The sequence below is a fragment of the Panthera leo genome, chromosome E3 (genome assembly GCF_018350215.1).
Source record: "Panthera leo isolate Ple1 chromosome E3, P.leo_Ple1_pat1.1, whole genome shotgun sequence".
Taxonomy (NCBI): Eukaryota; Metazoa; Chordata; class Mammalia; order Carnivora; family Felidae; genus Panthera; species Panthera leo.
The window spans coordinates 33,816,159-33,829,317 of NC_056694.1; the positions used below are offsets into that span (position 1 = coordinate 33,816,159).

The 13,159-nt window shown below is 47.6% G+C and overlaps 1 protein-coding gene and 1 long non-coding RNA gene across 5 annotated transcripts in view; one reads left to right on the top strand and one right to left on the bottom strand.

Moving 5' to 3' along the window:
* Positions 1-13,159, top strand: part of USP7 (ubiquitin specific peptidase 7) — a 64,569-nt gene that overhangs the window by 14,582 nt on the left and 36,828 nt on the right. Inside the window, exon 1 of one of the 3 annotated variants that reach the window (XM_042923028.1) lies at positions 9,719-9,854. The exons of 1 other annotated variant lie outside the window; for it this stretch is intronic. Coding sequence is in view for 1 of the 2 variants with exons in the window: in XM_042923026.1 (XP_042778960.1) it covers positions 12,252-12,345 (94 nt within the window). In the remaining variant the exon portion in view is untranslated. Of the gene's footprint in view, positions 1-9,718; positions 9,855-12,240; positions 12,346-13,159 lie in introns of those variants that run through there. One more of the 3 variants, XM_042923026.1, reaches the window with a different exon arrangement.
* On the bottom strand, positions 6,784-12,187 carry LOC122210350. Of its 2 annotated transcripts, XR_006198018.1 has the most exons (5): positions 12,116-12,187; positions 8,778-8,971; positions 8,422-8,582; positions 7,472-7,494; positions 6,784-7,023 (listed from the first exon to the last, which is right to left on the bottom strand). It is a non-coding gene; the product is annotated as an uncharacterized LOC122210350 (long non-coding RNA). The 2 variants fall into 2 exon arrangements; XR_006198017.1 differs by lacking the exon at positions 7,472-7,494.

The following is a 13,159-nucleotide window of genomic DNA, read 5'->3' on the forward strand; positions in this document are numbered from 1 at the left end:
TGGTGGCTCCCAGGTGGGAGCTCTGCAGAGTAGGGCTTGTGATTCCAGTTTCGCTAGCCCCGCACAGCGCACATCCCCCACTCGGTCTGGTCTTTGGACTCAAACTGTTTTTGCTGTCAGGATCCTGTTACGCTTTTTAAAGAGATGAAAACCCCCAAGAGCTTTAAGTAGGTGGGTTGTGTCTGTCATCATTTGCCATATTAGAAACGAAACCTATGGCCCGTCTTCGTTGCTCATTTAAGAATAACAAACCATTATGTGGCAACACGAATAACGTATGTTTTACAGGAAATAAATATTTTCCCAAACCAAATTCAATGAGCAATGGCATTATTTTTACATTTTTACAAATGTCCTTATTGTCTGGCTTAATAGAAGGCAGCTGGGTTCTGTGCTCTCTCTGTTCTCTCAGCTTCTGCTTTCTGTCACTTGCTGCATGTATTGTGGCAGAAGCAGAAAAGCCAGGCTCACAGAGGCGTCTAGTTAATACAGGGGACAGTAGGTTAACAGCCTGTTCAGACAGTCGTAGCAGTTCTTTGGTACCACACCCAACTTTGGTAGCTTTTTAAAGTTGACTGCACTGTGCCAGTTCGAAACCCTGAAGATCGCTTTTCTGTTACATTAAAATTCACTGTTCTGTCTTGTACTTTGAATGGAGCTGTTCTATGCCATTCGGTGCTCATTTGGAAAATATTGATTCACTGAGTTGTCCAGGTCTTGTAAATGTTGACACATTTCATTGTGCAGCTGCATTTTAAAGCATTGAGCGTAGGGGCGCCTGGGTGGCTCAGTCAGTTAAGCGTCCGACTTCGGCTCGGGTTGTGATCTTGCGGTTCATGACTTTAAGCCCCGCGTCGGACTCTGTGCTGACAGCTCAGAGCCTGGAGCCTGCTTCAGACTCTGTCTCCCTCTCTGCCCTTCCCCTGCTCACACTCTGTCTCTGTTTCTCTCTCTCTCAAGGATAAACATTAAAAAGATTAAAAAAAAACAAAACAAAACATTGAGGGGGGCACCCAGGTGGCTCAGTCAGTTGAGCATCCGACTTCTGCTCAGGTCATGATCTCGCTTGATGGGTTCAAGCCCCACGTTGGGCTGTGTGCTGACAGTCTGGAGCCTGCTTTGGATTCTGTGTCTCCCCCTCTCTCTGCCCCTCTCCCGCTCATGCTCTGTCTCTCTCTATTTCAAAAATAAACATTAAAAAAAATAAATAAAACATTGAGTGTAAATGCATAAAATAACCCATTCATGTCTTATGCCCTTGTGCCTTGCTGTTACCTAATTGGGAACAGGGTTGTCCTTAGAGTTCTAGGAAGCTCATCCAGACAAAGAGGGCAGTGGCTTTTTGTTGTGTATGAAAAGTCTTAATACTTTTCGGCGGAGTGGGTGAAGAAGGTTGGGTGGTAACTAGGGTGGCTGGGTGGCCGCTGTGTGCGCATGAGCTAATGCCATGGGGCAGGAGCAGGCAGGAGTGGGTGTCCCTGCCCCCCCCCCCCCCCCCGCCCCTCACGTGATGTGGAAGCACCCTGACTGGGGAGTGGACTCCAGAACAGCTTTCCCCCTACTTAAAGGTGTATACAAGATGATGCTGTTATGATCAACAACAGATTTCGTGAGCGTTCAACGAGGGAGGGCTTAAGCCAAAAACAACTTGTGATTTTGATTATTTTCCTTCCTAGTCATAATGGCGACCATTCCACTTGTTAATATTTATTGTTTGTATCTCCCTCCCCCACTTCCTCCAGTTTCCAGTAGCTTGTGTGGAATTCTTGGGGAAATCAGTCTGGATTTAAACATTGCTCGTAAAACGGCACACCTTGTTAAATGTGCTTCAGTTTATTGGCGCATAGTTTGTGCGTGTTAGGAAACCAGTGTTTCTGTCGATACTTTCTTTCACTTCTGTTCTGACCTCCCGCTTCCCTGGTTCCTTGCCACCTGCAGCTCCCTCTCCCCCAAGAAGAATAAATTTTGATGCAAACAATGGTGTACTGCTTTGTCGAAGACCATCTGAAGGTCTTGGGGCAAAGAAGGTTTAGACTCTCCATCTTTTCTATAAAATCTTTTACTTCTCTCTTCCCTAAGAGTTAAGAGATCTGAAACCATACATCAAGGGAGTATTTAAAGAGTCAGTAAATTATTTCTTCTCTCTGCCCTGCAGGTGATTTTTTTCCCTTTTGGTTTTTTAAGTTACTGTAAAGTAAGATTGACTTGGGGAGGGGATTCTGCGAATTTAACAGCTGTATAGATTTGTGTCACCACTGCCACAATCAACATGCACAGTAGTTCACTCACTGCATGACCCCCCTCAAGTATTTCCTGTGCAGTCGCATCTTCCACTTGATGGGACCCCTGGCAACCACTGTTGTGTCCTCCGTCCCCTGCGGGTTCGTCACTTTGCAGATCTCATGTAAATGGAATCGCACAGCATGTAACTTTTTAGACTGGCTTCTTTCTTCAGGGTGTAGCATCTGGGTTCGGTGTGTCAGCGCTTCATTTCTTTTTATTGCCGAGCAGTCTTCCTTCCGGTGTATGGACGTACCACTGTTTATCCGTCCTCCCACTGCAGGACATCTGCATTGCCTCCAGTTATGTTTGGCAGTTATGAATGAAGACACTCTAAATATTAGTGGCAGGTTTCGTGTGGACATGAGTGTTCCTTTGTCTAGAGTAAGACGCAGAGTTGTTGGGCCATATGGCGCAGTATGCTTAACCTTACAGAAGCTCTTACCCAGACTGCTTGCCATCCTGCATCCCATGCCAGTGTACGAGAGAGCCAGCTGACCCACGTCCTTGTCGGCACTTGATATGGTCGGTGTTTTAGGTTTTAGTCATCCTAATGGCAGTAGTATCTCACTGTGTTTTTTTTTTTTTTTTTAATGTTTTTTTTTAATGTTTTTTTATTATTGAGAGACAGAGAGACACAGAGCGTGAGCAGGGGAGGGGTAGAGAGAGGGGGAAACATAGAATCTGAAGTAGGCTCCAGGCTCTGAGCTGTCAGCACAGAGCCTGATGCGGGGCTCGAACTCACAAACTGCGAGATCATGACCTGAGCCGAAGTCGGTCGCTCAACCGAGCCACCCAGGCGCCCCTCTCACTGTGGTTTTAATTTGCACACACCTAAGAGCTGACGGTCAAACAACTTTCCACATGTTTATTTGCCATCCCTACACCCTGTTGGAAGTGTGTGTTCAAGTACGGGGTTGTTTTACTCCAGTCAAATGTTGAGAGCTCTTTGTGTATTTGGGACACAAGTCCTTTGTCAGAGAGGCAACTTGCACATGCATTTTCTCCTAATCCGTAGCTGTCTTTTCTCTTAATGGTATCTTTCTGGAGCAAAACTTAGTTTTAGTGAAGTCTTATTTGTTGAAATGTTCTTTTATGAATTCTTTGCCCCACACTGTGTGTTTTCTTCTTAAAGCCTTACATTGTTAAATTTTATAATTGTATCTAAGGTCCATTATGAGTTAATTTTTGTGTAAGGTGTGGGGTTGAGGTTCCTTGTTTTAGCCTGTGGACGTCCAGTTGTTCCTTTACCATTTGTTGTAAAGACTATCCCTTTTCCGTGGTCACCTTTCTCAAAAATGGTAACATTTGTGTGGGGGTCTGTTTCTGGACTCCCCAGTTGCATGCATCTGTGTGCTCATCTCTTTGCTAATACAACACTATGATTACTTTGCTTGTCGTATTGATTACTGAAGCTTTAGAGTGAGTCGAATCAGGTGTAATTTCTCGGACTGTGTTCTTTCCAAAATGGTTTTATTGTCTGTATTCATCTTTCCATGAAAACTTTTTACTTGTCTGTAAGTATAAAAAAAATCCTTTTGGGATTTTGATTGAAATTGTGTTCAAACACAAAGACAGATTTGTGGAAAACTGACATCTTGAGTCGGAGTCTTTCAGTCCATGAACATGGTATGCCTCCGGTTCTAATGATCTTACCTCTTGGAAGTCCAGTTTTCCCAGGGGATGTTTCTTGTGCATAGCAGATGGTCAAGGTCTACACTGGTTTGTAGACTGAAGTGTCCCCCTTCCCCCCCACCTTTTTAAACAAAACCAGAATTCCTTCGTTATTCTCTGAGAAACTAGTCTTCCTCTCACGAATTTATTTATTTATTTAGTTTTTAGAGAGAGACAGAGCTGGGGAGGGACAGAGAGTGAGGGACACAGAGAATCCCAAGCAGGCCCCATGCGGGGCTCAAAGTGATGAACCATGAGATCATGACCTGAGCCAAAATTAAGAGGCAGATCCTTAACCAACTGAGCCAACCAGTCACCACCCTCCACCCCCCACCCCCGAAATCAAACAATTTCTGTGGCCACTAGTGTTTTAAAAGGTCTTGGATTTGTCTGTTTATTGATAGCCTTGATGGGTCCCCTCAAAAGGAAGATGAGAAGAAGGTGTGGTGAATGGTGGTCGGCCTGCATCAATGTGTAAAAGAAATCAAACAATTTAGTCTTCTGTTCTAGGTTGCTGTTTTTTGCTTATTAACTTATTATTATTTCTTACATTTGCTCTGCACTCAACATGGGACTTAAATTAATGACCCCGAGATTAAGAGTCGCATGCTCAACCAACTGAGCCAGCCAGGTGCCCTTCTTAAGTTGCTGTTGGTGGTTTTATTCAAATAAATGAACCCATTTGAAATTGGTTGTGTTTGACTGCTTTTAAAAAGTTTTAATTAGCACAATCAAGAGTTTGCTCTCCCCGTGTCTGAACTCATCCTCAGCCCCTAGACTGCCTTCTTTGTAACCAGTTCTTCAGGAAAACCCACACATTTAAGTAGATGCTGCCATTCGCCACGGTGTAAAGAGAACTTTCAGGACTCCATTCCCTCCTGACTCCACGTGTGCAACTAGTGTGTCATCTTTTTCCTTCTCTGGTGTGTTTTCTAAGGACTCTTGGACTGGTGTCCTTCCTTAGGAAGTATTTGGGTTGTACCTTTTGCACCATGGTTTGCTTTGCTGTGTGTGTGTGTGTGTGTGTGTGTGTGTGGTGCACGCGCCTCTTGTGTTTTTACTTTTGGATGAGGTAGTGCATATTCTCGGAACCACTGAAATGACACGGAAGCCAGAAGGCAAGGAGAAAGCGCCTGATTCCGTGGAAGTAAACGTGCACATAGCGTGTGGTGGGTCTTCTGTCCCAGGTAACACACACAGTCTTAGTCATTGTGTAAGGACACCCTGGTGACCCACTCGGTGATTCGTCTCTTGGTGGGCATCTCCCCTCGTGACCGTTTTACTTTCCTTAAACCTACATGAATGTAGAGCGGACTTCACACATCAGTCAGTTTTGTAGATCACTGAACATTTAAAACACCAAAATGTTGCATATTCATTTTAGAGGACTGCTGCAGGAAGCCGAACAGTTCCGCTCCAGCTGGTGTGGCTCAGTTCACTGTGCACGCCACTGACCCTGCGTAGCCTCAGAGACCTTTGTGATTTCTGGAACTGTTTTGTCCCCACACAGAATGGCCCGTTTCTGTTAAGATCTTGTCTCTGTCTTTTGCATCCAGCTTTATCGAGCTCTAATTCGCCCTGTAGGTCATTCATTCACTGCACGCAGCTCAGTGGCTTTTAGTGTATTTACAGTTGTGCACCATCACCACGGTCCGTTTGGGAAGATTCTGACACCACATGAGCCCCTGCACTCCTGAGCTGCGACCCCTCCAACCTCCCCATCTCCCCAGCTCCGGGCGAGCGCTGATCACCGTTCTGTAGATTTACCTGTTCTGGACACTTCATAAAAATAGAGCCATTAACTTCTCTGTAAAAAATGGTGCTTCAGTGTAAAGCCTATGCTTGTGGAGATCTTTGGGCATGGATGCTAGTTTTCTTTGGAATGGGTTCCTAGGAATGACATTTGAGTAAAAGGGTATTTGGCATTTTGGTTTGAATAAATACAGCCCCTAGGTCGGATAGTTGACAGCCTTTTGACCCCACTCGTTTTGTGAGACCCACAGCATCAAGGGGGCATTTCCAGTATTTTTCACTGTTAAGCTGTTAGATGGAAATGGTATCATGTTAGTGAGGGAAGTCGAGCATGTTTATTAATCATTTGTAGTTTATAGGAATTTCTCCTCTGTGGTAGTTGGATTGATTGTTCTTGATTTTTAGGAACTGTGTGTGTATTCTGGCTGTTAATCCTTTGGCCGTGTGTGACGCAAATACTTCCTGCCTCTGTCCTGTGGCTTCCATGAGGCTGGGTCTCTGCTGGGCCTGCTGGGACTCACCTTTTCTTTCCCGCCAGTGGTCTGTGCTATACAAGTTAGTAGTTAGTGCCGCAACTCTAAGCTCTTCGGTGGTGCAGATCGCAGGCCCCTCTCCGCGCCAGCCAGTATGCACGCCGGCCGGCAGAATGTGGGACGTGACTGGCAGTTAGGGCCATCCTCTAGGGAAAGGATGGTTTTTACATAATCACGCTAACCTGGAGGTCCCAAACAAATATTTTTATTTAAGGTACACGAATTTATATGTGGCCGTCTTTGGGGCTTTTATTTTCATACTCCTAATTTAAATCAGGATTCAGAGCGTGAAGCTAACTGTCAGGTCTCAACACAGCGGGTCTGCTCTGAACCTTCAGGCTCTGTGACTTACAAGCTGTGCGGGCACTGGCCTTGGCCCCTGCGGTGGCCCGCCAACGGCAGAGGACCAAAGCAGGCCCTGGTTAGTAGGCCAGGACCGTGATCTGGAAATGGGCTCCCGGCCAGCCTCATGGGGGATGGGTGTAGCCACATTGTGTATAAAATCAGAAAAGTAATGAAAGCCGAGCACTTTGGAGTGGTGGTATTGATTCGGCCATGGTTTCATTGTTAACGATACCTCCAGCCTGGCAGGCTAGCCCCAAGGGGCAAGCTAGTAAAAACCAGTAACAAAACAAAACCCCCTCTTCCGCATCCATCCTCGGTGGCTTGGCAGAGGAACTTCTGACGGAAATAAGGAGCTTCTGACGGTCATGGGACCGACAGTCTCGACTCCGCGGCAGCAGACCTGGCCTGAGCAGTGGGCTGAGTAGCAGGAACCGACAGCCTGCGCAGCAGGGAACATAGGAGAAAGAAATTCAGAGTCCTTATCGGAGCCTTCAGGGCCCTCCATGGCCTTGGCCCTGCCCTCCTTCTCCGTGGCCCACTGCCCTTGACCCTGTTCGCTGAATCCAGAATAGTGTGCTTCTTTAGGATGTCTGACAGCCCGGCTCCTTTTCGTTCCGTGGTCTTTACCCACGTGTCATCCCTTCCTTCAAGGCTGATGGTCCCGCGGCTCCATCCCTGTACTCTGTTTCCCCCTCTGTTGGAATTCTTCCCTCTTGTCTGCTCCCACAAGAAAGGAGCACCAGGAGACCGGGGTGGGGGTGGGGGGCTTATCTCTGTGCTCCCTCCAAGGCCCAACCCAGCGCTTGGCACATATGAGATACTTGATAAGCAGGTTGGCTCACTGGGTGCTGGCTCCACTCAGCCCCCCCAGAAATGGATGCCCTTACCTCTCGAGCTCTTCCCGCTCTTCCTGCGTTCAGCAAAGAAGTAATTAAAACATTGTCTTAGTTAGTAGTTACTATAATTGCAGGCACACAGGGCCTGCCTGTGTTCTAGGGAGAGATGTTGAGTCCTGGGTAATGTCATGATAATGGATTAGAAAGGATCTTTTTGGGGGCACCTGGGTGACCCAGTTTGTTAAGCTTCCACCTTCGGCTCAGGTCATGACCTCACGGTTTGTGAGTTCGAGCCCCATGTCAGGCTCTGTGTTGACAGCTCAGAGCCTGGAACCTGCTTTGGAGTCTGTGTCTCCCTCTCTCTGCCCCTTCCCTGCTCTCTCGCTGTCTGTATCTGTCTCTGTCTGTCTCTCAGAAACAGACATTAAAAAAAAAAGAAAGAAAGAAAGGATCTTTTTGAAGCACAGTTGAAGTTTTCCAACTAGGACCGCATTCAGAAACTGCCTTAATTTTGTATTTTTTTGAAAAAATTGTTAACGGTTATTTATTTTTGAGAGAGACAGAGCGCGAGCAGGGGAGGGGCAGAGAGAGAAGGACACACGGAATCTGAAGCAGGCTCCAGGCTCTGAGCTGTCAGCACAGAGCCTGACGCGGGGCTCGAACCCATGAACCGTGAGATCATGACCTGAGCCACCAAGTCAGATGCTTAACCCACTGAGCCACCCAGGCGCCCTGGAAACTGCTTCTGAGAGGCTTCCCTTTCCTCCCCAGGCACAGAGAGTGACAGGAAAGCATCTGTGTTTCTCACAGCCCCCAGGCATGTGGTCTTTGTAACTGGGGAGGTGAGCATAGTCAACAGCCAGTGTTCCTGGTCAGTACCCGCCTCGTTCCACTCAGTGGCTGTGGGGGGGGGGGGGGGGGGGTCCCTTTAGAAATCACTGAGTCCTGGAATAGAGGAGGCCAGTTGCAGCTGCAGAGTTATTGGGGCCCACCGTCCTCACCTTTACTGTCTCCTTGGTTGATTGCCACCCCCTTGTGACCTCCGGGTTCTGTTCAAGGCCTGGAGATGGTCCATGGTTCTGCCTGAGGCCCAGCCTTGCCTTAGAAGAATCCTCCACAGGGCCTGGCATTGACTCCACAGCAGCTGAGGCTTCCCGCGGTGCTGCGTGTTTGCCCGGACTCTTAGCCAGGTCTTAGGGGTTCCGGTTTCTTAGGGAGTATGCCATCTCACCGTGGCCTGTGAGTCCCTGATTCCGGGGATGTCCTTGGAGCACCCGCCTCCCCAGCCCCTACACGGGGGGGCTGTTTGGGACTGCCCACCCCCACCCCCACTTGCTGGATCCCACAGATGAGTCACCTGCTCTGTCTCCCTGTATAGCCAGCCTTCAGCGGCTGCACTCTCTGTCTCAGTCGTGCTGAGTGCATCCTCTGTGTCTCCCTGTTGAGTTATCAGCTGTCATTTTGCTCCTCCGGGTGAACTTAGAGCTAGGTTCTGTACGTTAGGATTCATGCTGTGGACCAGGACGTCAAGATGTCAATTGTAGTTGAATTCTGCAAAGCAAGAGTGAAGGAACTGTGTCTGAGTTGGAAGAGCTCTCCGGAACAGCGTGTGAGCGTAGTGCAGGACGCAGGTGTTCTGATGTATTGCTGGGCATTAATTGGCAGCGTTGTGGGTCTTGGTGTGTCCGTGTGTCTGGTGGACACACAGACCTACGCGTGTCTTAGCGAAAGTGAACAGGAGTAGGATTAATGTGTTACTAATTGCCATTGGAAAGAGCTTGGATAATGACTTGGGGGGAGGGGTCCCACGAGTTTGAGAAAGACTACCTGGTGTTAAATCGTAGCCCAACAAAAGTCACAGTACGGATTGTCGCACCATTCAATGGCAAAAAACAAAACCCGACTGGAGGCAGTCCTTGTCAGGGAATGGTTGAATAAATCGTGATATGGTATGGTGCTATTCAGAATTAAATTAATACGCATATTTATGTGCACCGACTTGGGGTAGCTCTAGTTTGTTCGTGCCCTGTGAATACCATTTTGTGTTCAGAAGAATTTCACGTACGTTGTTGCACGTGCATGTGTATGAACCTTGAAACCTGGAAGGGGGCGCATGAAACAGTGGCTTCCTTCATGTTAGGAGTGGAGTGGAGGAGTCCTTATTTGCCCATCTTCATCCTGTACTGCTTGCCTTGGTGCTGTTAGCATTTCATTCTTTGAAACCCAAAAGTAAAAGTAAATAATAGAACCAGGACCTGCACAAAAATGTTTATAGCAGCTTTATTTCCAATAGCCTCAAATTGGAAACAACCCAGCTGTTTGCAGGTCAGATGGTATGTCCCTGCCGTGGAATCCTACTCAGCGATGTAAAGAAACCAGTTGGTGACCTGAGTCTCAAGGGAATTATGCTGAGTGACAGAAGATGTTCCAAAAGGTTGTATGCCACGTCCATTTATGTAACATTCTTGAAATGACAAAAATATGGGGATGGAGATTAGTTGTTGCCGGGGGGTTGTGGGAGGGGGGGGTGCACACTGGGAGCTGGGTGTGGCCATGAAAGGGCAACCCAAGGGTCCTTGTGTGGGACCCATTCACTGTCTTGACTCATGGACACGTAGACCTACTTGTGTCTTACGACTGCAAGTGAGCAGGAACAGGATTAGCATGTTGCTTCAGCACCAGTGTCCTGGTTGTGAATTACATAGTGCTATGATTTTGCAAAATGGTACCAGGGGAAACTGGGTAAAGGGAATTGGATCTTTATTCTTTCTTTTTATTTTATTTTTTTTTTATCAAAGAAATTTTTTTTTAACTTTTAGTGTTTGTTTTTGGGGGAGAGAAAGAGACAGAGTGTGAGTGCGGGGAGAGGCGGGGGTGCGGGGGGTGGGGGGCGGGAGGCAGGCACAGAATCCAAAGCAGGCTCCAGGCTCTGAGCTGTCATCACAGAACCTGATGTGGGCTTGAACCCACGAACTGTGAGATCATGAAACTTTTAACTGACTGAGCCACCCAGGCACTCCTAAAAAAAATTTTTTTTAATGTTTGTTTTTTGTGTGTGTGTGTGTGAGGGAGAGCACGATCAAGTGTGAGTGGGCAAGGGGCAGATAGAGGGAGACAGGATTGGAAGCTGGCTCCCTAGCTGACAGGAGAGAGCCCAGTGCGGAACTTGAACTCACGAACCATGAGATCATGATCTGAGCCAAAGTTGGCCGTTTAAATGACTGAGCCACCCAGGTGCCCTGGATCTCTATTATTTTTACAGTAATTGTGACTCTGTAATTTCACAGTATGTTTAATAAGGAATGAAATCAGCCTGATCTGATAGAAATTTGCAGGAGTACGGGTCATGTTGAGAGTAGGCACTTAAAAAAACCACATAAAGAAATTCAGCCTTGGGGCGCCTGGGTGGCTCAGTCGGTTAAGCGGCTGACTTCAGCTCAGGTCATGATCTCGCGGTCCGTGAGGGCTGTGAGTTCGAGCCCCGCGTCGGACTCTGTGCTGACGGCTCGGAGCCTGGAGCCTGTTTCGGATTCTGTGTCTCCCTCTCTCTGACCCTCCCCCGTTCATGCTCTGTCTCTCTCTGTCTCAAAAATAAATAAATGTTAAAAAAAAAAATTAAAAAAAAAAAAAAGAAATTCAGCCTTTCCATAGCGTTGTCTTACTTTATTCAGGACCTCTTCCTTCTTTATTTCTTCTTGACTGGTGCCTCTGGGCTCATTTGGGGGCTCCAGTGAACTTTTAGTTTGTCTAAGGGGTGAGCATTTCTCCTTGAGGACAGACCACGTGGGCAGACTCAGTCTTGAGGAGGAAAAGCAGAGAATGCAGACAGGGTTCCCCTAGCAGCGGTGCCCCTCACATCCAGCTGTAACCCGAAGCCAGTGGGTCCATGTTAAAGAGGACTTGTGGTCTTCACCTGAGAATGTTTGCTCTGGGCCCACATTTATTTATGTATTTTGAGGGAGGGAGAGTGTGCATGTGCGGGCATGGGAGAGGGGGCCGAGGGAGAGGCCGAGAGAATCTTAAGCAGGCTCCACCTTCAGCGAGGAGCCCATCTTGGGGCCACAATGACCATGACCTGAGCCAAAATCAGGGGTCGGACGCTCAACCATCAGAGCCACCCAGGCGCCCTTGCATCAAACTTCAGATCCTGTTTCTTCTGCTGGTCCTGCCCCAGCACTGACCCAAGCTCCCTTCCAGGCTACCTTTTTCTGTCTTTCATTTGTGAGAATCTCTGGCATGCTGGTGTGGATGCTTCATGCTGAAATTTCCCGCATATATCTTTAATATCAGTTACATTCCTTGCTTCTTAGGCTTACGGGTCTTCTCTTTTGTCTATTTTCTCTCTCTCTCTCTCTTTTTTAATGTTTATTTATTTTTGAGAGGGAGAGACCGACAGAATCCGAAACAGGCTCCAGGCTCTGAGTTGTCAGCACGGAGCCTGATGTGTCACTTGACCTCACGTACCGTGAGATCATGACCTGAGCCAAAGTCAGACACCCAACTGAGTGAGCCACCCAGGCACCCCCGTTTTGTCTATTTTCAAGTGAACTTTTAATTTTGGATTAATTTTAGATTTACAGGAAAGATGTAGTTTGTGTACGGTGTGCCCATGTCAGCAACTAAGGAACTAGTAACCAAACTCCAGACTTCCTTTTTTCCCATTAACACCCGCTTTTTATTTCTGGACCTCATTACCTTTTGGGAGTGATTCTCTAAATTGATGAGGTTTCTTGAATATGTTCCTTGTCCGACACCCAAGAATTGGGGGGGGGGGGGCTTTGAAAAAAAGAATGTTGAGGTAGAGTTCCTAGAGATTCTATGCATCACTCTGATGTGGATGAGAGAACCGTCCTGGCTCCAGCCCCAGCAGACTCTGCTGCTGAGCCATGCGGACATGGCGGGGAACCACAAGCTTGGACGAGAAGGTGACTTGGGAGTTCAGATGGGGATCTTTAGATGCTGATGGATTTCTAGAACCAGTAGTACTAATGTTTCTAAACTGTCCTTCTGAAGTACATTGGGGATTGCTAATTAAGAAATCATTATGCAGAAAGATACCCGTGTTCTCATTTACCGCGATAACCTCTGCTTCAGTAACAATCTTTAAAATGGGTTCAGGGTCTGGAGAGGAGATGAGGGGAGGCGGACTAAGCAGAAACCAGATGGCTTTTGCCTTGGAATTCCAAGTGAACCAGTGGGCCCGGAGTTGAGAGCGTGTGCTCTGCGTTGGCACTCCATATATTCTGGCCTCTTAACTGCGCTGTGGTTTTGCTCACTGGGTTGTAATCACTAGGTGAAAAGTTTGAGGGGGAATCTGGGGCCTGAGCGGAGACTGAATCGGAGGTGTGGCTCCATCTTTGTGGCTGACGCACCACCTGGTGGCAGTATACACCTCTTAGTTGGAAGGCTCTGAGGTCTTACTGTGGTGGTTCTCTGCCCCCCCTCCCCCCCCTTTTGGGGAGAGGCTTGAGTAATTTTTGTGAGGTGACAGAAAATGTCAAAAACGACAAATTGAAATTCTGCTTTGTCTGTTACTTCATCCAGGAGTGAGATTGAGATGCTGAGTTAGCACCACATCATTTCCATAGCAATCGGCCAGTGTTCTTTGTTGAGCGATCCTGTGTTATGACCTCACAAGTGGAAGTCTGTGGGAAGGGACGCAGAGTACAAGCATGGCCTCCTCAGTAACAGGAGGAGATATATAGGCTTCGTAACCAGCCAAGCTAGCCTTCTGTGTGT